A 26881-nucleotide genomic window follows, 5' to 3' on the forward strand; every position below is an offset into this window, starting at 1 on the left:
TAAGAGAAGCAATGTGTAATTAATGTACATTGGTACAGAAATTCTACAGCTTTCATATGAATGATTTACTAATGAAACCTCATAGAGGCTTCCAATAATGAAGAATTATCATTTGAGAACTGTCGCAAAAGAATGTTCCCAGTTTTACTTCTTTTTATATTCATATCTGTCTACCTAGGTATATAACTACATTTGTCAACAGTGATCCATTCTTTGCTGTGGGTTGTCTAGGTTTGGTTTATTGGATATTATTGTTGAGATTTTTGTATACAATTCATATGCTATTATATGTCCAATGTACATTGTTTATACATACAATGAAGAATGCAGATTTATTGATGCACAAATAACATTGAATACTGTGTACATTTTATAAAAAAAAAAATTTTAAGCGAGAAAACAAAATGCCACAAAAAAATGGATTCTTACGAGGAAAATAGATTTGGGTATAGCAACAGCAAGGATAGAAATTCAAAATCATCCCTAATGTTCAGGTGGAAAACAGCTCAGGTAGAATCCCTGGAAAAAAAGAAGAAGAAGAAGAAGAAGAAGAAGAAGAAGAAGAAGAAGAAGAAGAAGAAGAAGAAGAAGAAGAAGAAGAAGAAGAAGAAGAGGAGGAGGAGGAGGAGGAGGAGGAGGAGGAGTTTGGATTTATATCCCCCCCTTTCTCTCTTGTAGGAGACTCAAAGGGGCTTACAATCTCCTTGCCCTTCCCCCCCTCACAACAAACACCCTGTGAGGTGGGTGGGGCTGAGAGAGCTCCGAAAAGCTGTGACTAGCCCAAGGCCACCCAGCTGGCGTGTGTGGGAGTGTACAGGCTAATCTGAATTCCCCAGATAAGCCTCCACAGCTCAGGCGGCAGAGCTGGGAATCAAACCTGGTTCCTCCAGATTAGATACACGAGCTCTTAACCTCCTACGCCACAGCTGCTCCAGTGTATATGCCACTTGTGGGGGCGGGGGTTATATCTTGTGAATCATTTAGATCCTTTAATGCTAATTTTTGTTTGGAATAAAGTTAATGTGACACCCCATTCCCAAAAAGAAACACCAAAAACATCAAGCAAAATGAAAGGCCAAGATGTTAACTCTTTAAGAACTCCTCTACAAATAACATATATGGCATAACTGGATTATGTTTATCGATGTTGTTATTGTGTTGTTGTGCACCACCCTGAGCCTTTTGTGGAAGGGTGGTTTATAAATTAAAATACACCATACCATATCATAACTGGCTTCTAAAGTTAACAGCCAGAGATTAACCTGGTACCTCAATCACAGCTCTGATGTCATTCTTGTACAGTTAGAAGTAATCATGACATCACTTCACATTCTTCCTGTTTAGTTTTTAGACAGTTCTGCAACTAGGTGATTAAGCCTTCCAGAATGCATTTTGCATTAAAACATAAACACATATGCACACTTTGGACATAATTAAAAAAAAAGTTAGGCACATTTAAGTCCTGTTTATTGGGCGTGGGCAGAGGTGGGATCCAACCAGTTCTCACCACTTCTCTGGAAGTGGTTACTAATTTTTTCTGAGTGCCAAGAAGGGGTTACTAAAGCAACCTCCCTGTCCAATAGGGACTGGAGGTGCATGTGCGGCGACGCCACTGTTTGAATCCCACCACCATCGGAACCTGTTATTAAAATGTTTGGATCCCACCACTGGGGGTGGGGGCATTGTACATTTAAGCCCCGTAGATTTTGCTGGGATGTATCACACAAAGCATAGAGCGACAAAGGAACACACTGAAATCTCCTGTCTTCGTATTTTCAATTTAAAGAAATTAAGAAGTAGGCAGTTGCCATTTAATTCTTCCCTTAAATAATACAGGGAATTGTTGTGGAAAACAGGAAAAGAGCATTTTAGCTGCAGCATCCGAGGTAGGTGACAAAGTTTTTCAGAGGTATTTTTTTTTCTTCTTTTCAAGAGAGAGAATGAGACATTCTGGCGCTTTGAAAAAACACATAGCCCAGTTAGACAATATAAAAGGGAAAAAAGTGGAATTATAACTGCAGCAACATTGAGGTAAAAATTGGCATGAAAATATCATTTGGTATCTCCCTTGATGTCTCCAGCTTGTTCTTCAGAAACTGGCAGCTGAATCGGAGACTTCTCTCTCTTATTCTTAAAATTGTCCTACAGACTGACAGAACATCATACAAAGATGAAGGAATGCCGAGGACACACACAGTTTTCCTGGGAAGACTCCTGCATCCAAGAGCCTTGGCAGCCAGCGACTGAAGCAGCGGTCCAGAATGTCCTAGGAAGGAAAACACAGCAAACACAGAGTTGGTTATTTCACCATACATCTTAGGCCCCTTCCGTACATGCAGAATAATAATAATAATAATTATTATTATTTATTGTATTTATAAACCGCCCTCCCCCAGAGGGCTCAGGGCGGTGAACAAACAAATAGATAGAGCACAGTAAAAACAAGTTATAGATAATCATTAAATATGGCTCTCTATATTAAAATCAACCTCCAATTAAAATGCAGCATCTTAATATCAGAATTACCAATGGCGTCCTACTCATGGTCCCCTAAGAGAGGGGGGAGGAAGAGGGAGGGGGGAACAGCAGGGTCCACAGGTGTTAGAAAAAAGGGGGGGCATCAGCGGCCGGGCTCCCCAAAGGCCCGGTGGAACAGCTCCGTCTTGCAGGCCCTGCGAAATTCAGTAAGATCCCGCAGGGCCTGCGTAGCTGGAGGTAGAGCGTTCCACCAGGCAGGGGCCAGAGCTGTAAAGGCTCTGGCCCGGGTGGAGGCCAGCCGCATCATTGAGGGGCCAGGGATCACCAGTAAATTTGCCTCTGCTGAATGCTCTTTCAATCCACTTTCAATGTACTTTCAATGCACTAAGTGAGGGTTCTCCTTAAATATACTGAACAGGAAGGAGCAAGATGTTCCTTGATTGCTGGCGTTACACAATATGGCAGGTGGTTGGAGTTTATACAATTACTGGGCTGCACAATTCAATTGAGCTGGCCAGATAAGGACAGATCTTGGACCCACCTGGCTCCCTGCAGCCCATCCCCTTGACATCTTTTCTTGCTTCCCACAGCATCCCCTTGGCACTCCACACAGACGTGCCTTTCTCTCGCCAGCTGGCTGCTCCAGAAACTCAGGTGGCAGGCTGCTCCCACCTGCTTCAGACGGAAGTAGATACAGTAACTGGGGATACAGAGTGAGAGAGAGAATGGGTTATCTCCACGTTTCAGTAAAAGGAGTCCCTGACAGGGGATAATAATAATTGAAAAACAACAACACTGGTTAGGTATTATTCTTGTTCCTCCTGGTCTCTGAAATCCATTATGCGAAACGTCTTCTCTGAGTGCCAACTACCACTTCTGTGGTTTCCTGTTTACTCCTACATCTTGAAGAGAATCCTCTGAGGCAAAACAGGAGGGCCCATTCTGCTGCAGTGGTTAGCACCAGATGAAATCATCTAGATGGAGGGGCCTCACGCAGAACTACATTCTCAGGACATAACCTATAAAGTGCATGCATCCACTCTGCCAGCATTTATACACACTTACACACACACACACACACACACACACACAGAGAGAGAGAGAGAGAACTGTAGAACTGAAGGCACAAGAATAAACATTTCCATTCTACTCCACATTAGTCAGACCTCGTCTGGAATCCTGTATACAGTTTCTATGTGCTGCATTAAGAAATGTATGGACAAATTGGAATAAGATCAGAGGAGATGGTTGGGATCTGGAAAACAAGTTCTATGAGGCAAGGTTGAAGGAATGTCCAGGGTTTTCCCTTCAGCATAATACAATTATGCTCCGACCCTATGGTACCAGGCTTCAGAGCAAAACATTAAAGAGAGAGACAACCAGGTTCAAAGGGATAGGATCCAGGTTTGACCCATCCAAGCCTGAGTTGAAAACTGAGGTAGAAAGTGACAAGCATGAGATGGTTTGCTTTTTAAACTGAAAAAGAACAATGGCTGATTCCGCACGGGCCAAAAACAGCAGTGTGAAAACGGTGTGAAAACAGTATAAACCCTTTTACACTGTTTTAAACCCTTTTACACCATTTTCACACCGTTTTCACACTGCTGTTTTTGGCCCATGCGAAATCAGCCAATGTTTATTTCAGAAAAACACACACAAGAAGTCAATATTAACATTTAGGTAGGAGTTTGGGATATTAGGTTTCAAAGTACGGTATGCTACAGGAAAAATCATTTTTTCAGGTGGGTCAATTACATATCAACATAGCACTAGCAACATAAGCCTATCATAACCCCTAGGAACATTCATTTCCTTTGACAAGGAAACTTAATTAAAGACCCTTCAAGTCACATTCCTGTTGGACTAACCCTTTCTCCCTCAAAACTTAACATTTCCTATGGCCCTTTCCGCACGGCGGCGGAAATGGACTGGAGTCGGCAAGCCATTTTGGCGCCGACCCGAAGCTTCCCTGGGACCGGCCCGTCATGGGACGGTCCTGGAAGAAGGCGGGGCGCCCGGCGGGCCGCGGGCATGCCAGCGCCCGGCCGACCCGGCGTGTCCCCTGTAGGCCTCGGCGTGGCGTCGCCGAGGTCTGGGGACCACGCCCCTGGCCCTCTTGGCGCCTGCTCCAGTGAGCGCAGAGCCGGGGGGCGATAGTCCCCAGGCCTGGCGACGCAACTGGAGGCCCAGTGGACAAGGTAATAGCAGAGGCGGGGGAGGCGGCGATGAAGCCGTATTTTGGCCGTTCGCTCGGCAGCGGCTTCACGGCGGCGTATTCCCGAAAAGAACGCTTCCCAGAGTTCTGGGAATACGCTGGGTGTGCTACAGCTGCGCCCCCTGTGCGAATGGCGGCCTGGGAGAGCCCGGCGTTTTACCGATGTCTCCAGGCCGTCATTTTCTGCCCGTGCGGAAACGGCCTATCAGTTTTCAAAACCTAACTTCTGAGTAACTCAGCCCCCCCTTATCATATCTTGATGTTTTCAGTACATGGCTCTTATTTGCGAAGTCGAAGCACTGCTCTGAAGGGCTCCTGTGTCTCTGGGGTACATTTCTGGGCTCAACCTGTCACACCATAGTTTGCAGGTTTGGAGATAACGGCAAACCATAGCGTGCTACAAGTTAACGGCGATTAGATAGTCATGAGGGTGGGAAGAAGGGGAGAATCGGAGGTTGTGTAAACAGCTCCCTCAGAGTTCATTTAGGCCAGTGGTGGCAAACCTTTGGCACTCCAGATGTTATGGACTACAGTTCAATTGGCCATGCTGGCAGGGGCTGATGGGGATTGTAGTCCTTAACATCTGGAGTGCCAAAGGTTCGCCACCATGGATTTAGGCAGTAACAAACCATGGTTTGCTGTTCTGTCTGAACCATGCCTCTTTTAGTCTTCATTCCGAGGCTAAAAATCTGACCTAATTTACAACAGTATGAGGAAAGTAAAGATCTGGAAATGCACAGCACGAATCATTCAACATTATCCATGAACTAGCACCAGTAGTATACAAAGATAGGATTAAGCAAGGAAGTCTTGGTAGCTAGACTTGTATTAGATCTTTAAAAGACAATGGTTGTCCTTCTCATTGACAGAACAAGACTGTGCGGGGCTGATTTTGCCAGATGCCAGCAATCTGCTCATAGAGCATCACAGGAACTTCATCCTGCGATGCCAAAGCTTCAGTGGCTCAAGAAAATAGCTTTGATTGCCTTTCCCTAATGAGCCCAGCATCTATTCTGGCACAAGACTGTGAGAATGGAGCCCTTAGAGAATCAGTGGAACGTTGGTGAGGAATGCAACATCTTTGTCAAACGTTGGCTGCCTCCCTCTCTCTCAACTCTGCTTCTCCTCAAAAAATAGAAGAAGGGTTGGTATTTATATCCTGCTTTTCTCTACCATGAGGAATCCCAAAGCAGCTTACCATCTCCTTTCCTCCCTCCTCCTCACAACAGGCACCTTGTGAGGTAGGTGGGACTGAGAGAGTTTTGAGAGACTGGGACTAGGCCAAGGTCACCCAGCAGGCTTCATGTGGAGGAGGGGGAAACAAACACAGTTCCGCAGAAAAACCACTACACAGCTCAACACTTATCCACTACATTGAATGTGGGGGGAAAAAACTCTGCAGGCATTGCTATTGTTTCCCATACAAACTGATACCAACACTACCTCAAATGGCCAATTTTGCCAGCAGAGAGATAGGCTCATTCCGCACATGCAGAATAATGCACTTTCAAACTGCTTTCAATGCTCTTTGAAGCTGTACGGAATAGCAAAATCCACTTGCAAACAGTTGTGAAAGTGGTTTGAAAATGCATTATTTTGCGTGTGCAGAAGGGGCCATAGAGATGATGGCCTCAGGTTCTAATCCTAGGAACAGCATTTCATCAGCAACTCTTTTTTTTCTGAGGAGGCTGTTTCATACGGCCTCCCAGAAAAGCCCCACGCCCGGCAAGAATTCTGTCATTGAAGCATGGAGGCCGCTTCACCACGCCTAGCTATGCAGGCTGGCCTTCAGGAGAGAGCTGGCCGGACGACAGACCGGCTCCGCATGGAGCCACCTTCTGCCCCTTCCCTTTCATTCACTCAGCCTTGTCCCGTGCTGTGCGGCCTGCTGGCCTCCGAGAGCCCTCGGCCTTCATGCTGCCCTCCGACCTCCAGGGGTCCGGGAGGACACGTGAGGGAGGGTTTCCGGAGGCCAACAGGCAGCCGATCGAGGCTGGAAGGTGAATGGGAAAGGGCTAGGGAAATAGCTGTTCAGCGGGTGCTGTTTGCACCACGCCGCCGGGAAGACGCTGTTCCCTCAAAAACAACCCTTTAAAGGGTTGTTTTTTAGGACGGCCTGATGCCGCCCTGAGGAAGGGGAAGGGCAGCCAGGTCGGCGCTGCTGCATTTCAGCAGCGCCGCCTGTGCGAACGGCGGCCTTGGGGCGGCGTTTTTACCGCCCCCAGGCCGCCGTTTTTGGCCCATGCGGAAACGGCCTTATGTAATTCAAAGGGCTTTTATTCATTGTAACTTAGCTATAGCTCTCTCAGATGAACAGTCATCACTAACTTAAATTGTTGTCTTTCCTCATGAAAATGCTTCGTATGTATCTGAGAAAAACTGACAGAATGGCAACTTCTTTCCTCTTGCTCAGGGAACGATGCCTTCATAATTCAAAATTTGATTCACTAAAAGCATTTCCAGAATATCCAAATCAACATTTCACCAAATCAGTTGGGTAACATCCTGCATTTGTGTACTTAATAATAAAGATAAAGGAGACAGCCAGGGACTTTAAAAGCATTTAGCTCTACCCCTTTTTATCCAAACAGATTTTATAAATGGATTAGTTCTAACCCTCTTTATTGAAATTAAATTATATCCTTCCTGGAGAAACCTCTCGCCAGCATCTTTTCCCCATTGGCAAATTTGAATACCCACATCACAGGATTGCTGTGGACATAACTGCCCTAGCATCAAAGTCTTCCAAGGTTTTCCATTATCATTCATTCAGACATGGTCCAAATCAGACAGCATATCAGGAAAGACATAATCAGCCTCTCAATGGCTTTAAAAAATTAAATGCAGCTTCAGGGGCTATGAAACTAATCAGAACTGCTTCTGACAAGAAGGGGAGTTTAATCTTTTACCCTTGGACCTTTATATCAGTCAAAATGGGGCTCTCTGGCTGCTTTTCCATCTGTGGGGGAAAGATTTTTTTCCCTGCCTAGTGGGAAAAAGAGGATTCAATAAGCCCCAAAACAGCTAAACAGGAAATGGTTAAAGATCAACTTCCTTTTAATTTGCAAGCACTTATCCTGCTTCTGTGGGTGCGTTTTTGGTCCTTTAAAAATTTGGAGACTGATTGTGTGTCTCTTGGCCCCTTCTCCAGTTTGGGTCCACAGCCTCCATGAGTGTTCTCCAATTAAAGAAAATAAATTTATATTGGGACGCATCTCAAAGACCACCTTTGTTAATCGGACAAAAAGGAGCTTGGAGAACACTGTGTTCCTATGCAGCTGGAGTCTTATAGAAGGAGCACTGCCAGGAATGGAGGAGTTGCTTTCCAGCATGGGACCACAAGTGCGCGGAGAAATCCCTTGGCAGCTTTCCCCAGACTCTTCTATTCACTGCGCTTTGTTCTCCTTACTCTGAAGTTGCTGGAAGAACGCCGAGGACACATCTTCATTTCATTAGGTACGCAGGCCTCAGTCTGTGCCCGTGCAAAGCCAAGGTGATTGAAAATGCCTTATTTCTGCATGGGCGGAAGGGTATAAAAATTGTGGAAGAAGCTAGGAGGCGCAGCAAGGGTCCCCAATTATTTTGAGCCGTCAGATGAGAGGGTGGAATTGCCAGATCCAATTTGGGAAACTCCAGAAATTTGGAGGTGGAGCCTGGACAGTCATGGACCTCAGTGGGGGTACAATACTGTGTGACTGAACCCTGAGTTTTGACTTCAGATTGGAGTTGTGGAACCCTTAATGAGAGAACGTTCGTGGCCTGGAACTTGCTTCCAACCTTGTGAACAGGAAAAGGCAACAGTGCTAGGACTGCCAACTCTGGCCTGGAAAATTCCTGGAGATTTGGAGGTGGTTATCTGTTGGATAGAATGTTTGTGGAGAACGTTCACCTTGAATTTCACCCAGAATCCATGGTGTTTTAATAGAGTCTGCCTTCTCAAGCTGCCATTTTCTTCAGAGTCTCTGTAGTCTGGAGATCAATTGTAATTCTCAGAAGTCTCCAGGCCCCGTCTGGAGATTGTAACCCTAGAACCAATCCTGGCTTTTCTCTGTCTCAATGGAAGAAGTCATCTAGGAGACCCCAGGAGATATCTCTTTTGGGTCTTTTGCAAATACTCATTTGGAAATAACTGCTCTCATGGTAGGAAGCTTGGAGGCTGGTTCTACCTCCCAAACCCAGCGTGGTGTAGTGGTTAAGAGCAGGTGGGCTCTAATCTGGAGAACTGGGTTTGATTCCCTGCTCCTCCACATGAAAGGTGACCTTTTATTTGGTGAACTGGATTTGTTTTCCCCATTGCCCCACATGAAGGCTTCTGGGTGACCTTGCTGGCCTAATGGCTGTAATAAAACTGACTGACTGGGTGACCTTGCGCTATGGCAATTCTCTCAGAACTCTTTCAGCCTCACCTACCTCACAAGGTGTCACAAGGAAGAAAAAGGACTTTGTAAGACACCTTCAGCCTCCTTACAGGAAAGGAAGGCAGGATATCAATCCAACTTCCCCCTCCTCCTTCATTCTGTGGTGGTACCAGTGGGGGGATTCAAATGATTTAACAACTGGTTGTTTACAAGCACCATTCTAACAACCGGTTCTGCCGAAGTGGTACGAACCTGCTGAATCCCACCACTGGTGGTACCCACTACCCCACTCCTCAAATTCCAAAGCTATAAATAAGTTTGAGAAAAGTGGATACTAGGGAGGCCCGATAGCTTTGATCTGCCTGATGTCTTGAGCAAGCTGTGCCTACCTTGGCAGCTTTTCCCTCTTCAGCATGTGAGGTCTTCTCCAGGGATCCTTAAAGTCCCTTTTAAAATAATTAGGCAGAATCTTAGCCACCTCTGCAAAAGAGCCATAAAAAGGTACACATTAACAAATAGAAAACAAATTTCCCCCCTTAACAAACTGGAAACACTGTCTTTCATCTTTACAAATATAACATCAATAAAACAGCAATTATTACCCCAAAACTTGCAATTCCCTCTCCCTCTGACTGATTTCCTTTTGTTTGTTTTTTGCTATTTTTGGAACATTTACACTATGTTTTTTGCTATTTTTGGAACATTCACACTATGTACTGATGTTATTTGTTTTTCTAGTTTTTGTGATTTGATATTTGTCCATTACAAAAACTGATGCATAACCGCTATCCTGCCTGCTCATAGGAGTCTATTTGCCTTTACGGTGTTCTGCTTGTATATTCCAAAGATGTACTACATCTCCAGTGATCTCCTTCACTACTAAACTCTACAGTGGTACACACAGACTGCCTGCAAATGCCATTATTATCCTCTGCAAATGTCTCTTCACTTTTCTGCGTCATCTAAAAATTCTGGTCACTTCCACATCAAATGGCGAAGGGCTGTAGGGTTGAAAGTTCAAGGTCGTTTCCTTAACATCCCACGAAGTGAGCGTTGTTGTCGGTACTGTCCCTACACTATGGACTCGATTCCTCATATCCTGCTTTACACTTCGAGGTATAATGATATTAGAACTGACCTGGGAGCTTTATTACCTTCAGAATTTATGTTTTTCTCAGACAAACTAAAAATGGCTAAGCCAACGATTCTCAACCAGGGTTCCGTGGTACCCTGGGGTGCCGTGAGCATGTCCCAGGGGTACCGCAGCAATGCTACCAGCCCCCCGCACTTTTGTGGTGTCTCCCACCAGTGCCAGCAAGGACATGGAGCTGGCCCATGGGGCAGGGCCTGCTGCAAGGTCAACAGCCACTTCCCAACCCGTCCTCAGTGCTTCCCTTCACCCTTGGAGATGAAAGTGTGGGGATGGCAAGCAGAGGCACTGGGAGGGAAGGTGGAGGGGATGGCAGGGGTACCATGAGATATGAAGAGTAAGGCCAAGGGTACTGTGACATCGAAAAAGTTGGGAAACACTGGGCTAAGCTATTGAACAGCCCTAATGCAAAAATTTCGGAAGCAGTTGCTACATTTTTAATCCGTGTCCTACATGATGTGTAACAATGATCCTGTTATTGCACCTGGAATGTTCGGCATTTCTGGTTTTATGCCGAATAAAGGTTTTTGGATTGGATTGGCTGTAGGGTTGCCAACCTCCAGGTCAGGCCTGGAGATCACCTGCTATCACAATTGATGCCCCCTGGAGAAAACAGGGTGGACTCTATGGCACCTTACCATGCTGAGGTCCCTTCCCTCCCAAAATCTTGCCTTCCCCAGGTTCCACTCCCCAAATCTCCTGGTAATTCCCAACCCGGGGCTGTTAACCCTAAGCCAATATGCCTAAACTGTGGCTTATTATTCCATTGTTGAGTTGTGCTTTTAGGACCACAGTGTGTTCAGCTTTACCTTTTGCGGTGTCACACAATGGGCCGTCCCCGAGGCATCCTCTCCTCTGCTTTAGATCCGGACAGGGGGTTCCTCCATTCCGAGGCGGCACAATAACCTGACGCATCCGGTCTTTGCTCCCAGTCCCACACAAGGAACTGCACTCGCTCCAGGGTCCCCAAGGGCCAATCACACAATCAACAGCTGCTAGAAAGGAGGTAGCGGGGAGGGTGGGACAAAGAAGCAAGAAACAGGTGAGCCAGTGGAAGAAGACGCCGTGGGCGAGAAACAGTAGCGCATGGGAACTGATCTGTGGGGGAAGGGAGTTGGGGAGCTACCCCTCTTGGGAGAATTTCTGTCAGAGGTTTATGAGGTGGAGCAAGCCGCACGGCAGAATGTCCAGGCAGGGGCATACTTGCTCCCCTTAGCAGTAAACGGATATTCACCTGCCCAGCTGAGTTCCTTGGAGATCCAGCATGTGGCCGTCCACCCAACTGAGTTGCACTGCTTCAGTGAAAGGTTTACATCTCCCTCCAACAGGCGGGTTGGAGGAAAGGCTCACTGGGGGATAGGCTGCCCAATGTACAGATCAGATCCCATGCTGCGCCTTATGCAGTGGTGGGATCCAAAAATTTTAGTAACAGGTTCCCATGGTGGTGGGATTCAAACTGTGGCATAGCGCCAATGGGGCTGGGCTGGGCACGACGGGGGCGTGGCTGGGCATTCCGGGGGTGGGGCATTCCTGGGCGGGGCTGTGGCAAGGATGCAGCCACTGCGCCGGTCCTTGGGCGGGAAACGAATGCACACAGGCGCAGGCTGCCACGCACGCCGGTGCACCTCCTGCTAGACTGCTTCAAGTTCTGCGCACTACTGTTGAGAGGAGGGCGTAACTAAGGCAAAAATCACGTGGCAAAATCACCCATTAGTAGTCCCCTCTCGGCACACACAAATAATTAGTAACCTACTCTCGGGAACCTGTGAGAACCTGCTGGATCCCACCTCTGGTGAAGGGACCCTGAGCAAGAGCAGTCCCATCCTCAGGTGACAAAAGGAAGTTGTCCAGAGAGGAAGAGTGAATGAGAGCCAGCATTGAATGAAACGCAATGTGCAAAAGAAGGGAGAGAGGGGGAAAGGAGAAATCAATGATACAGCAAAATTTGACACTGAGGATTCCCCAGCTGCCAGTTTTGGGGCGGAGAAACTCCTGGAGATTTGGGGATAGAGTTTGGGGAAGGGAGTGAATTCAGCAGAAATCCTGATGCTGAATTCCTGATCCTCCAGAGCTGTCGTTTTCTCCCATCAGTGCTGATCTTTTATAGTTTGGAGCTCCTTTGTCGTCTTAGGAGAAACCCAGGCCCTGCCTGGAAGATGGGAACCCATATCTAAGCAAGGCACAGGACTCTCCCCTTCCCTTTCTCCCTGGGCCCACACCATTTGTAGCTTATTTCTGAATCAGACAGCCGTCACTCAAAAGAGACACCAAATGGAATTCTAAGAATTTAGAGGAGGCCAAACTGAACCACGTTGACCCGTCGACGAATAAGCCTCCTGTCTCCATTGACAAAACAGTTTAACTTTCCTTCCTTCTGATTCACTGCGTCCAGCTCTCTTCTCAGAGCCCCTCCCTTGGCTGTCTCGCCTGCCTGCTTAAAAATCCCATGACCCACAGAGGTGCATACATTGGCCAGCCAACCCCCTGCCTCCCCCCACCTTCATCTGGTCTCTTGTCAAAACCCACTGTGGTGGAAGGCGAAGGCCCATCTCCATGCAGTTTTCAGGACGGTCCGACCTACCCCCCTCTTGTATACATCTGTGGAGTATCTCCACCACTAGAAAGGAAAGAAGGGCAGGGACCCCTCTCTTCGTTTTTTCTCTCTTTCTGAGGCTAGAAGCAGTTCAGGGCAGTGACATTCATCTGTAGGTGGGGAGTATTAAACCTACCCTCTTCCCACAGTGACCAACATTTCCCTAAAAACAGAGTGGTAGAAGTCTGCACAATATCAATATAAGGAATATCGATATAAGGAATATTTAAAGGGATTTTTAAAAAAACAAGGAAATTTTCATTCTTGGTTGGGACAGGGGAACACTCCAGAAGGAGCAAAACCCCGAAGCAAGAGGAAACGTTGAGGGTTTTCCCGCTCTCGCTAACCGCGGGGCTTCTAGAATCAGCAGCAGCATAAGTGTAAGCGTGTCTGTACGGAAATCTCTTCTGTGAAGGAAACACTCCCTTGCTGTGTGGCAGAGCAACACTGTATAATTGGCCTCTCTCTCTCTCTCTCTCTCCTGAGCTGCAGAAGAGAGCATTGTGGTGCACAGAGAATCCAGTAGTCATGTGGCTCTTTTGTTTGAGGGTAGTTGTGAATGTGGCTCTCTGTGAGCTGCTGAGTTAGTACTGCAGGAGTGGACAATACTGAGCCTGGTAGACTTAGATTTAGTCTAATGCAACTTCTTGTATGAGGTATCAAAGTAGCTTCTACTGCCGTCGTTCCTCCCCACTTCGCAGTAATTAGAGGAACAGAGTTTTGGATTGGTTTCATGTAGAACAGTCCAACCTAAATACAAAACAGAACCTCCAAATTATGCTATTTTTAGCAATCAGCCTTAATCTGTTCCAGAAACACTTGCTGGCTTTTATAATCTCAAAGGGAGAGAGGCCTACATTGGATTCTCTGCCCCAGAGGGTCAATTATGTTTATTTGTTTATTTGCTGGCTTTGGAAGAAACTAACAGATCTAGTCGAAAAAAGTTGCTTGGAGAAAGAGGTATAACAGACTACCTCTTATCAGCATCAATTAAAACCAGTTGGTATTAGCAAGACAGTTAAGAAACAAAACAATTTTAAAAGCCAAGATAAAAGCCAAAATAAAGGATAAAAGTTTCAACTTGCAGAGATATAATCAGGACTTTCAGCTCGGTGCCATCTTGGAACCGCTCCTCAGATTCATCTAGTCCATCCTCTTGCCAACACAGGAACTACAACTATAATATTCCAAAGAAGCAGATGCCCAATTGAAGAAGAAGAAGAAGAGTTTGGATTTATATCCCTCCTTTCTCTCCTGCAGGAGACTCAAAGGGGCTTACAATCTCCTTGCCCTTCCCCCCTCACAACAAACACCCTGTGAGGTAGGTGGGGCTGAGAGAGCTCTGAGAAGCTGTGACTAGCCCAAGGTCACCCAGCTGGCTTGTGTGGGAGTGTACAGACTAATCTGAATTCCCCAGATAAGCCTCCACAGCTCAGGCAGCAGAGCTGGGACTCAAACCCGGTTCCTCCAGATTAGATACATGAGCTCTTAACCTCCTACGCCACTGCTGCTCCTGAGTCTTAAAAGCTTCCAATAATAGAAAGCCCACCATTTCATGAGGGGGACTGTTCCAGTGCTGAATACACCTCACTGTCAAGAAATTCTTCCTAAGACTTAGATGAAACTTCCTTTGCTTCCATTAGTTGGAGTCTTGCCATCCAACATGACTGAAAACATGTCCACCTCCCTGTCCTCATAGCATCCCTTTATGTATCAGAAGGTGGCAATCATATCAACTCGCAAGCATCTTTTCTCCAACACAGAGATTTCCAACTCTTTCAACATCTCCTCAAAGGACACGGTCTCCAAACCCCTCCCCATCTTCACTGCACTATGCTAGACTTGTTCATAGAATCATAGAGTTGGAAGAGACTCCAAGGGCCACCAGGTCCAACCCCCTGCAATGCAGGAACATACAATCAAAGCACTCCTGACAGATGGCCATCCAGCCTCTCTTTAAAAACCTCCAAAAAAGGAGACTCCACTACACTCCGAGGTTTCCTGATGTTTCCTGATGTTTAGGCATCCTGATGTTTAGGTGGAATCTCTTTTCCTTCACCTTGAACCCATTACTCCTGGTGCTAGTCTCTGGAGCAGCAGAAAACAAGCTTGCTCCCTCACCAATATGACATCCCTTCAAATATCTAAACATGGCTATCATGTCACCTCTTAACCTTCTCTTCACCAAACTAAACATACCCAGCTCCCTATGTCCACCTCATCGTTCTACCTTATTGATATCCTTCCTAAACTATGATGCCCAAAACTGAACAGAATACTCCAGATGTGGACTAGGCAAGGCAGTGTATACATCCTCACCAGATAATCAATTTGCCAACAGGTTGTTCAGCTGTGGGTCAAAATATACTATATCCCCGACATGGGTGTGTGATCTGACTCAAAGTCAGATGTGCATAGGGGGATTTCACCTTAAATGAAATGGGGGGAAGAATTAGGACTAATAAAAGGAAACACTTCTTCACACAACGTGTGATTGGTGTTTGGAATATGCTGCCACAGGAGGTGGTGATGGCCACTAACCTGGATAGCTTTAAAAAGGGCTTGGACAGATTTATGGAGGAGAAGTCGATCTATGGCTACCAATCTTGATCTTTCTTGATCTGCGATTGAAAATGCCTTAGCAGACCAGGTGCTCAGGAGCAGCAGCAGCAGAAGACCATCGCTTTCACATCCTGCACGTGAGCTCCCAAAGGCACCTGGTGGGCCACTGCAAGTAGCAGAGTGCTGGACTAGATGGACTCTGGTCTGATCCAGCAGGCTAGTTCTTATGTTCTTAAATAGTGTTAGGGTGCTCTTATGTTTGGAGGGAACGCAGTGAGGAGGAACGGGAGCTTCTATTTTCCCTAATGCCCAGTTTTTACCAGTGGAAAGGGAGGTGGGGGAACTTTTTACTAGCTCAAATTGCCATAGGAAGGATATGTGAAACCAGAAAGGGGCAAAGCTCCCTGCAACCATTTCCTGTAGGTGAAACCAGGCAGAAGCAAATGAAAAACTTCTTCCCGCCCCCCGCCCCCGCCCCCCTGCAGCACTTAGCAAACAAGTACAGTTCGAGGTGAGTTTCCCTGATGAACATTTGACTGTGAGTCTGTCTGTGCATCTATGACCCAATATATATTGGGTGCATCATGTATTTGAGCTATGTGACCCATTCATAGTAAGGAACTAACAGACTGCACCCCACTTTGAAGGACGCAGTGAGATCAAAGAGGGATCAGAAGTGACCTTCGAGCTGATCACAGGGAATCAGCTGAAATTCCACTTCTGATCATCCTGCAAAACCCTTTAAATTGCCACTCTTTAAGGCTGGGAAACATCAACGTTTGGTAAGGGGGACCAGAAGTCAAATTCTTCGATGAAGAATTCAGTGGCGCTTGAAGTTTTCTGCACCGGTTTGATATTGGTTTGTTGGTCCCAACAAGAACGTAATAGGCAAACATTTTTTGGAAATTTTATGCATACAGTCTAAATTTTGATCAGACTCTCTCATGCTTGAAGAATTCCAGATGTCAACATCTGCTTATTTTTTTGCCTGTATAAGAATCAGCCTGCTTAACTTGAGCTATGCCACTTGTCTTGATCAAAGGGAAACATTCCCTGCATCATGAACAACTGTTGGGTCACTTGAGAAATAGCGAGGGGGAGTTTCTGTGGCTGAGAAGGATTAGAGCACCCTCCATTTCTCCAGCAGCCTTTAAATTCCTGACACTGGAACGATCACTTTTGGAAGACCATATAATGAGATCTCTTGCTTCCCTTTTAAAAATTGCCTGAAAATTCTCTCTGTCAGTTCTAGTGCTGGGGGTAGCGATAGCAGCCTCCCAGGTTTCAAGTCTTGCAATGGGATCCTCTCAAGAAGTATAGGCACTAAATCCCAACAGCACAGAGGCGACAATGGGCCAAGAGACATGTGTGCTCTGTAGGAAATGAAGCCCCTTTCAAGCCATTTCACAATTCTCTCAACAGCTATTGTTTGCCTCCAGGCATAATCTGTTTTTCCACATGGGAAGCAGCAGCCCGACAGCAGGAATATTCACCTTCATTTTCCCTCCCAGACTCCACACTTTTCAGTTTCTCACAGAGCTTGTCCAAAAGTTCTGGCACGGTTCATCTACCATTGTGACTTATTTAGTGAGAAATGCAGCCTCTCCCAGTCTTTTATGTGTAATTTTCACCAAGGAACAACACGCCAGCCTAGTTCTCAGAAGGCAGTTTCTGACATTACGTGTAAAATTAGTTTGCTTTTGACAAAAATAAAATAAAAATATACTTTCCTATGCAGTACCCCAGCCACTTTGCAAACAATATATTGTTGAAGAGGGAACCATTAGTCTGCTTCCTAGTTTCCAGGTGATTTAACAATAGCCACCTCCCCAAGTCAACAATGGAATTTAACTTGGAAGGTCGCCTAAGTGTTTTGTTTAAAGGGATACCGTATATACTCATGTATAAGTCGACCTGCATATAAGTCGAGGCACCTAATTTTACCACAAAAAACTGGGAAAACGTATTGACTCGCGTATAAGTCGAGGGTGGGAAATGCAGCATCAATTGAGGCATCAGTAGGTTAAATGTTTTTGAATATTTATTTCAAAGAAAAACAGTAAACTGGCTCTGTAAGTGGAAAAGAGGGTCAACAAGAACAATATGGTATCAACAATAACTTTAAAAGTACCTTCGCTCAACCAGCAACCAAGCTAAAACACAAGAGTTAAAATCCTTCAAAACTGGATTCCTCATCATCATCTGTATGTCCAAATGTAACCCAATTTAGATTTTAAGAGGGATATTATCAGAAATGAAAAATCTACTATTAGCTTCCATTGTAAACAATGGGGGATGGGGCATCCCCTTTGGGGGTCAATAACTTTGGATCCCCTGACCCAAACTTCACCAAACCTGGCTGGTATCATAAAGATACTCTCCTGATGAGACCAGCCAGGCTTGGTGAAGTTTGGTTCAGAGGGTCCAAAGTTATGGACCCTCAAAAGGGTAGCCCCATCTACTAATAGCTCCCATTGAAAACAATGGGGAATGGGGGCACCTCCTTTGGGGGTCCATAACTTTGGACCCCCTGAACCAAACTTTACCAAACTTGGCTGGTATCATCAGGAGAGTCTGCTGAGGGTACCCTGAAATTCTGGTGCCTCTAGCATAAAATCTGTACCCCCTGCTGGCCGGCAAAGTAAAAAAACACACACAAAAATTAATGACCCGCATATAAGTCGAGGGGAGCTTTTTCAGCATTAAAAATGTGCTGAAAAATTCGACTTATACATGAGTATATACGGTAATCGAGGACGACACTCTAATTAACTGACCCCCAAATAAGTTACTGAAACAAATCCTCCTTTTAATTCCAACAAGACCAGGGTGAAAATATAATTTCTCTGAGCCTAATTCAATTTATGTGCCCTCACTGATCTCAATGTATACAATCTTGAGAAATACAAGAAAAATGACTATTAATGATTTAAGTGACCTAAATGGACAAATGTTATTTATGTATTTAGCAAAGCTTTACACTGCCTTTAGACCCTAATATGTTTCGCAGTCAGCTTGGGGATCTAATAACACAAAGTTAAAATAAATACAACTATATCAATAAATGTTAGTACCAATATTATATCGTTTAGAATAAACGTATAAACTAGTAATTAAACTAATGTAGGACAATCTGACCATGATAGAGGGAACTTATCTTCTTTAGCGCAGTACAAAAAATCTGAACACGGTAGAGCAGGGGTGTCAAACTCATTTGTTATGAGGGCCTCATAAAACGTAAATGTGACTCATTAGGGGTCTGGCTGCCTTGGCTGGTGAGCTCCAGCAAGCTCCCCACCCCAGACTGGAACTGATGGAGGGTCTGCCTCAGTTTGACAGGGGGCCTTTCCCCACTTACCGTAAGTCCCGTACTACTCTCCTCATGTAGCGCGGGGTCCCGGGGCACTCCCCACAACAGGGGTGGCGACAGCGCAGCCGCCTCGAAGCTGCCGCTGTTGCGCCCTCTCAGCGCACAGCATCCCTGGCGCTGGAGAAAACGGCGCCTTTTGATGACCCTGCGCAGAGCGCGGAACGCAGAGCGCAGAGCGCGGGGTCGTGGGGACGCCCAAGCGCACGCCCAAGCGCACGCCAGCGCTGAGAGCAGCACGCGGCATAGGGGGGATCAGGGTGAGTGGGGAAACGCCCAGGGTTTATCAGGCCCACAAGAAGGGCTCTCTAGGTGAGATTGCGGGGGGGAGGTTGGCTCATGGACCTCAGCTGGCTCATGGACCTGATAAGCCCTCTCAAGGGGCAATGTCCAGCTCCCAGGCCACAATTTGACACCCCCGCGCGAGACAATATCAGGTTAATTTGCTTTTAATTTTTTTAAATTACTGGTTTGTGTGGAGTGGAGTGGAGTGGAACGGAACGGAACGGAACAAAACTCTTCAGCCACTCCCAGGTCAACTTATGAAACATTTCGAAAGCAAGTCTGTTTCTGAATCAACAAGGTGGTGCTATATGGGTTTCCAGCTTCCTGACTCTTTTATTTAGGGGCAGATGCCATTGCTCAGTAATCAAGCTGAGTTGTGACTGGACTAATCTCTGTGGAGATTAGGGATGGCTTATTGGTGCGGTTTCCCCACCCCACCCCCATCAGGAGTGCTGTGACCGACATCAACAGACATTTCTCTTTACAAAGGATGTTGGTGGTAGCCAAGAGGTTGGGCCAGAGCAGTGCAGAGGACTTTCTCATTATCACTAAAACAAGGGTTGGCCTCGCCAAGGCCAGGCTTTCACTGAAAATTACTCAAGGCGGCCAATTTTAATGGTCCCCAGTTTCCAAAACAACAGACAGTTGATTCCTCTCCAACATTTTGGAGCAGCGGAGAAGACAAACAGAAGTAAAAATGTGAAAAACAAAGGAGTGAACAACCTCTAGGCTGCTGATGATTTGCAGATCTCAGAGTGAAACTAAGCAGCCTACCTGTTTGACTTTGCACAGTGTCCTGCTAACACTGGGTTGCAATCCACGCAAAGCTGCATTAGTTTGGAAGTAATTGCATTGGCATGGTAACAAACCATATACAGTTACTTTGAGCAGGTTGTGACCCCACTGAAATGTGATGGTAGGTCCAGGGAAGTTCTTTTCCTTGCCAGCATAACATTGCGACCATGCCAGGCTAAAAAGACTTTTATAATCTGGTGTATTATGGAGCCCTTACCTGGATGGCCCAGGCTAGCCTGATCGAGTCAATATCAGAGAAATAAAATCTCAGAAGCTATGCAAAATCAGCCCTGATCAGCATTTGAATGGGAGACCACCAAGGAAGCCCAGGGGTTGCTAGGCAGAGAAAAAAGAAGAGTTGATTTTTATACCCTGCTTTTCTCTACCATAAGGAGTCTAAAAGCGGCTTACAATCAGTGGTGGGATTCAACAGGTTCGCACCGCTTTGGTGGAATCGGTTGTTAAAATGATGCTTGTAAACAATCAGTCATTAAACTATTTGAATCCCACCACTGGAACCGGTTGTTAAATTATTTGAATCCCACCACTGCCTACAATCCCAATACCTTTCTCTCCCTACAACAGGAGGTTAAGAGCTGGTGTATCTAATCTGGAGGAACCGGGTTTGATTCCCCGCTCTGCCGCCTGAGTTGTGGAGGCTTATCTGGGGAATTCAGATTAGCCTGGGCACTCCCACACACTCCAGCTGGGTGACCTTGAGCTAGTCACAGCTTCTCGGAGCTCTCTCAGCCCAATCCACCTCACAGGGTGTTTGTTGTGAGGGGGGAAGGGCAAGGAGATTGTAAGCCCCTTTGGGTCTCCTGCAGGAGAGAAAGGGGGGATATAAATCCAAACTACTCCTCCTCCTCCTCCTCCTCTTCCTCTTCTTCATCTTCTTCTTCTTCATCTTCTTCTTCTTTGTGAGACAGGTGGGGCTGACAGAATTCTGAGGGAACTGTGACTATCTCAAGGTCACACAGCAGGCTTTTTGTGGAGGAGTGGGGGATTGAACCCCGTTCTCCAGATTGATATCCATCACTCTTAACCTCTATACTACACTGGCTCTCAAGCAGGCAATGCCAAACTACCTCTGAACCCCTCTTGCTTTGAAAACTCTCTGGAGTCACCCGAAGTCAGCTGTGTCTTCACAGCACTTTCCACCATATCTTATGGAATAGCCAAAAAGGTAAATGTTCATTTGTTCCAGCTGGATGGAGTTTAATCCAATAATCAAGAAAAAAAGATTTTATTTCAAAGTTATTAGGCCTCACTTGATGATTTTTTAAATATCTGATTTCTTATCTGATCTGATTTTTTAAAAATGTATTTATTTCACTGTGTAATTCTAAACAGAGTTACCCCCTTCTCAATCAATTGAAGTCAATGGGCTTAGAAGGCTGCGATTCTATTTAGGATGGCACTGTTGGACATTTATTCCTACATATTTTTCATCCATTGGTTCTCTGAACGGCTGATAATAATCACAGGAATGAAATAGCCATAAAACAACACAGCAGCAATAAAACTGACAATACAGCAGAGAAGGATTTGTTTAAATGACCATCAGCAGAATATATGCATATATAAGCAGATCATAATAAAACTAAGACCTGGGGTGTGATTCTTCTTAGGATTGCATTTAAATCATTGTCTTAGATTCAGTGGTGGGATCCAAAAATTTTAGCAACAGGTTCCCATGGTGGTGGGATTCAAACTGTGGCATAGCGTCAATGGGGCTGGGCGTGGCACGATGGGGCCGTGGCCGGGCATTCCGGGGGCGGGGCATTCCTGGGCAGGGCTGTGGCAAGGATGCAGCCGCTGCGCCAGTTCATGGGCGGGAAACAAATGCACGCAGGCGCAGGCTGCCACGCATGCCGGTGCACCTCCTGCTAGACTGCTTCAAGTTCTGCGCGCTACTGCTGAGAGGAGGGGCGTAACTAAGGCAAAAATCACATGGCAAAACCACCAATTAGTAACCCCCTCTCGGCACACAGAAATAATTAGTAACCTACTCTCGGGAACCTGTGAGAACCTGCTGGATCCCACCTCTGCTTCGATTTCTCAAAGGGAATGTAGTTCTGTGAAAAAAGATCCCTCACGCATGCTGCTGTCTCAAGGCCAATCAGGCTCCTGAGGGCATACAAAAATGCCTTTCCCCACAGCTGATGTGTGACTGAGGGAAAAACAAGTTGGAGAACCTGGACCCAACTTGTCAAAAAACCTAACTTACATAGCTTGTCCCTTACAGTGCCTTAAAAGCATTTGCTTTACTCCTGCATCTAGAAGCAGAGTACAAGTGGAGGCAGACACCTTGGCTGTTGCCACCAGTAAACGACTTGTGCAACCCTCCCCTCCTCCAACTGCTCCAATAGTTCCCTCAGCACCCCATATCTCAAGCAACAACATAGGCCATAATGAATCTGTCTGGAACTTAGGGTCTTTCCCCACTTTACCCTCGGCCGCTGTTGCTGCGCGCAATTCCCAGCGCGCGGCATCCCTGGTGCGCACCCAGGTGTCCCCATGACCCCGCACTCTGCACGGGGTCATCAAGGGACCCTTTGCAAGAGCGCCAGGGATGCCTCGCGCTGAGGGGGCGCGACAGCAGCAGCGTCAGGGCAGCTGCGCTGTCGCCGCCCCTCTCATGGGGAGTGCTGGGGGACCTCGCGCTACTCTCATCAAGTAGCAAGGGGCTTAAGGTAAGTGGGGAAAGGCCCTTAGTCACCTTCTGGACATGCAGAATAATGCACTTTCAATCCACTTTCAATGTACTTTGCAGCTGGATTTCACTGTGCGGAATAGCAAAATCCACTTGCAAACAATTGTGAAAGCCTAAGTGATGTCACAGGGTAGCCAAAGGGGGCCACCCTGTGACATCACCAGGCCCCACCCTATGACATCATCATCAGTCAGAAGCCTCTTGGGCACAGTGGAAATATTTCTTCTATCATGCGGAGGGGTCAGAGTGCTGCCTTATAGCTCAGAGAAAACTAATAACTGACCATTCCTCGGAGAAGGGGGGATTTCTGCCTCATGGGGGGCTGCACAATGTGGCTGTATGGGCTACTTGTGGCCTGCAGGTTCTATGCCACAGGTGTCAAACTTGCAGCCCTCCAGATGTTCATGAACTACAGTTCCCATCAGCCCTTGCCAGTATAGCCAATGCTCATGTTGGGAGGGACTGATGGGAATTGTAGTTCATGAACATCTGGAGGGCCGCGAGTTTGACACCCCTGCTCTACACAGTGCATCATGTAGAAACTCTGAGCTCCTCGTTCATCCCTCTCTTGGTCCATTCTGAGTTCAAGGTGCAAAGTCTCATTTGCAAGGCACTGCCTTCTGCTTGACACCTCCAGGTGAACTGCTGATTTAGGAAACATCTGCAGTCATTAAGTGATATTAACATTCCTGGCCATTTATTTACGTGGATCAACTCCACAATCATCGAGCCCAAAGGAAAGCCAAGACTGCTTTAATTCACAGCACGTATTAAACCCAAGCCCCTGGTCTTGTCAATGAGATAATTCTCCTTCCATTCAACTTCATCAGGACAGTCCGAAGCTAGAGCCTAACCTAGGTTTGCCAGGCCCCCCCGGCCACTAGTAGGGGAGAAAAGGGGTTAGGGCAGTGGTGGCGAACCTATGGCACGGGTGCCAGAAGTGGCACTCAGAGCCCTCTCTGTGGGCACGTCCAAACAGAGTTCATCGTGGGGGGGGGGGAAATCTCCCCCCACACACACACACATCTAGGCTGGCCTGGGCCGCTGGGCTTGATTATTAGCATTAAACCTAAGACCTAGTTTTGGGGAATCAGTGTAGGTAACCCTGTTAAGTGCTGTTAAGCCCCACTGATTCTCATGCAAAGAACTAAAGTGCGATCCTTTACATGGGAGTAAGCTCAGTTGCTGGCAATGTGGCTTGCTTCTGAGTAAACCCTCCTAGGGTCGTGATTCACCCGTTCGATGAGTTGCACGGTTGCTTCAAAGCAAAGCTAACGACTACCACCAAGCTTACTCCTGAGTAACGCATGCCTTGGAGCCAACCATTTTTTCTAAACTAAAACCTCAGTATTCAGGTTAAATTGCCGTGTTGGCACTTTGTGATAGATAAGTGGGTTTTGGGTTGCAATTTGGGCACTCAGTCTCGAAAAGGTTCACCGTCACTGGGTTAGGGTCAGTCAGTCATGGTGTCTCTTGGTGATGTTAAGCGAGTGATTCACTTCCTGGGACACTCTTTCAGGTCAGTAAAATGTGAGTCACAATAAAGCAACATATTTGTTGTTAAGATTAAGGCCCAGTTCACCTACTACCTCAGACTGCAGGGAGACTGCAGACTCCACCTCAGACAGCTGCAAGTTTGTCCCTACAAAAAAAATCCCTGGATCAGGAACATTTCTAAAATCCCAGCGCATTCATTATTGAACATCCAATTTTGTTGTCTGAACTGACTCACTATGTGTAATTCACCTTGAGCCCCTGAGAGAAAGGTAGACTATAAATAACGTAAATAGAAATAGAAATAGAAATTGTCAGGGATGGAGGTTTGTAGGCTAGCCTTCTCCCTAATACAACATTTTCTATATCCAGGTTTTCTTTCTTTTTGTATAGAATACTGTTCACTCATACCAATCGCTCCCACCACCTCTGACATCTGAAATGCTCTAGCCCAGGGGCCTGCAACCTGCGGCTCTCCAGATGTTCATGGACTACAATTCCCATCAGCCCCTGCCACCATGGCCAATTGTAGTCCACGAACATCTGGAGAGCCGCAGGTTGCAGACCCTTGTTCTAGCCCACCCACCACATTCTCAATTAAAATTAAGCCTAAAACACAGACTGTTAAGACACTTCCATAACCCCCTGAAACATAATTTCATCACTGGAAGTTTCCCTAGTTTACATTTCTATTAAAACAAAACATTCCTTTGAAAATCTTAATTTACAGACCTGGGCTGGTGAGTAGCTTCACTATTCGGTAGAGAATAGAAGACAGTAGGCTTGGTTTTACCACCCATTGTGGCAAACGGGACGAGATCTGGAACAATGTGACCCTTGGATGTGTGTTACTGACTTATACGTAAATGTCTGCAATTGTATATCCAAGACGTCCTTTACTCTGTGGGATACCTTTAATTACTAAAGAATGATTACTGTCCCACAGAAAATACAGGACATTCCCTGCTTGCAGAATGCCAGAAAATTCAGATCACAACTTCGCAATTCCCTGTGTTTTGGAACCGGCTATTCACTTGGATAGAGAGCATGTAGAGTAGTTTCTTTCCAGAGATCTTTATGCTTTCCACATATTCTTAAAAGGCACATTTTCAGGGGATAACTACGTTGCAAACCCAGGAGGCGTCACAAGAGGCAAAATCCGTGCTACCCAGAGCAATAACTCACCTGATGCTTGACAGACGGCGTGATAATCTTCACAACAGTCCCCGGTTTTCTCACAGTAGGTGTCACAGTAGCATGGAGTTCTCCTCCGGGAGAAATCCAAGCAGTCATTATTCCGACCTGGACAGCATTTGTGGGCCTCCCGATTGCCACAACCGCCCTCAATACCACTAAGTGGTCCAATTGTCAAAAGCCACGCACAGCAAACCAGCCAATATCCTGCACTGACGCTCAGCTCTCTCATAGCCTCGGCTTTGGCCTTCATACCAACAAAAAAGGTGTCGCTCCTTCTCAAAGATGACTTTGGCCTTGAAATTTAAACTAGACCGTCTTTAAGTTCTTTAATGTTGTTGAGGAGTTGTGCTCGGTTTTCCCCTCTTGCTCGTGGGAATCTAAACCGAGTGTTAGAGGGACATGACGTTCCAACTCAGAAAGGATGGGATGAAAGTGTCAGGCTTCCAATCCATCTAGCGTACATCAGGAGAGGCGTTTGGCCTCTTTGAGAGGCCGGTGTTGGCAAGCAGTCATCAGTGACTGAGCATCGGCATCTGGTTCGCTGGACAGATCTTTGCTGCTTGAGGAGAGAATCCCTCGCTTTTTGCTTTCGTGAGTGGATGGTGGTGGAAGGTGGCACCGTTGAGCCGGCCTCTGAATAGGACCCTCTTTTATGCAAGAAACAAATACCCATGGCCACTGGCCTAAAGTGTCCAGTGCTCAAAAGGGGATTGGCTGGACATTAAAAAGTTTTTCTCCCTCACCCTCACCCCCACCCCTCCTGTCAGTTCTAGTGTATAGGCTCCTCCTGGGTCTTAAAGCCAGAGTGTCCTCCAAATCCACGGTCATTTGGCAAATAAAAGGGTAAAAAGGGCTCCCACAATGGATTCAGCACGCAAGAAAGTCAGTAAATGCTGATTACAAAAGTCTGGATCGTGAAGGAAGCGCATGTTCCCACACATGCACAAGTATTTCCAGTGCCATAAAGATAAATAGTTGTAATTTAAGGAGCAGCAGTGGCGTAGGAGGTTAAGAGCTCAAGTATCTAATCAGGAGGAACCGGGGTTGATTCCACACTCTGCCGCCTGAGCTTTGGAGGCTTATCTGGGGAATTCAGATTAGCCTGTACACTCCCACACACGCCAGCTGGGTGACCTTGGGCTAGTCACAGCTTCTCGGAGCGCTCTCAGCCCCACCTACCTCACAGGGTGTTTGTTGTGAGGGGGGAAGGGCAAGGAGATTGTAAGCCCCTTTGAGTCTCCTGCAGGAGAGAAAGGGGGGATATAAATCCAAACTCTTCTTCTAATATATTACAATGTAATGGTTTGGGTGTCAAATTAAGACCTGGGATATCTGGATTTAAATTCCCCTCTCAGGCCCCTTCCGCACATGCAGAACAATACACTTTCCATCCAATTTCACAATTGTTTGCAAGTGGATTTTGCTATTCTGCACGGTAAAATCCAGCTCAAAAGTGCATTGAAAGTGGATTGAAAGTGCATTATTCTGCATCTGCGAAAAGGGCCTCAGCGTCGTTATGCCAACAGAAGACGCACTGCTCCACATGGATGCCATGACTTGTTTCCTTGCAAGCTAACATTTGCCAAGCACCCTCCAAGCCTCAGGATTTGGCCCAGTGAAAATGGAGAGAAAAGAGGTACTAATTGGCGTCAAGGAGCAGCATATAAAAGC

At 46.4% G+C, this 26881-nt stretch overlaps 1 protein-coding gene across 2 annotated transcripts; it reads right to left on the reverse strand.

The window, feature by feature from the left end:
- Positions 1-839: 839 nt before the first annotated feature.
- On the reverse strand, positions 840-25898 carry LOC125442733 (somatomedin-B and thrombospondin type-1 domain-containing protein-like). 2 transcript variants are annotated; one of them, XM_048514367.1, is made up of 5 exons: positions 25199-25898; positions 11011-11193; positions 9441-9531; positions 3020-3178; positions 840-2266 (listed from the first exon to the last, which is right to left on the reverse strand). In XM_048514367.1, the coding sequence occupies exons 1-5, from the start codon at positions 25458-25460 to the stop codon at positions 2161-2163; spliced, it is 801 nt and encodes a 266-aa protein (XP_048370324.1). In that variant the 5' UTR covers positions 25461-25898; the 3' UTR covers positions 840-2160. The 2 variants fall into 2 exon arrangements, with proteins under 2 accessions (XP_048370324.1, XP_048370323.1); XM_048514366.1 differs by having other exon boundaries at positions 11011-11196.
- Between the last annotated feature and the right edge of the window lie 983 nt (positions 25899-26881).

The sequence above is a fragment of the Sphaerodactylus townsendi genome, linkage group LG13 (genome assembly GCF_021028975.2).
Source record: "Sphaerodactylus townsendi isolate TG3544 linkage group LG13, MPM_Stown_v2.3, whole genome shotgun sequence".
Lineage (NCBI taxonomy): Eukaryota > Metazoa > Chordata > Lepidosauria > Squamata > Sphaerodactylidae > Sphaerodactylus > Sphaerodactylus townsendi.

Bases quoted from the DNA above. Each gene is read 5' to 3' on its own strand.
- LOC125442733 (XM_048514366.1), bottom strand. From the start codon at position 25,460: ATGAAGGCCAAAGCCGAGGCTATGAGAGAGCTGAGCGTCAGTGCAGGA. The intron at 11,197-25,198 runs GTGAGTTATTGC...CCTCCTTTCTAG, and splicing joins CGCCGTCTGTCAAGCATCAG to CAGCTGTTGATTGTGTGATT. The intron at 2,267-3,019 runs GTGGGTCCAAGA...TTTCCTTCCTAG, and splicing joins GATGGGCTGCAGGGAGCCAG to GACATTCTGGACCGCTGCTT.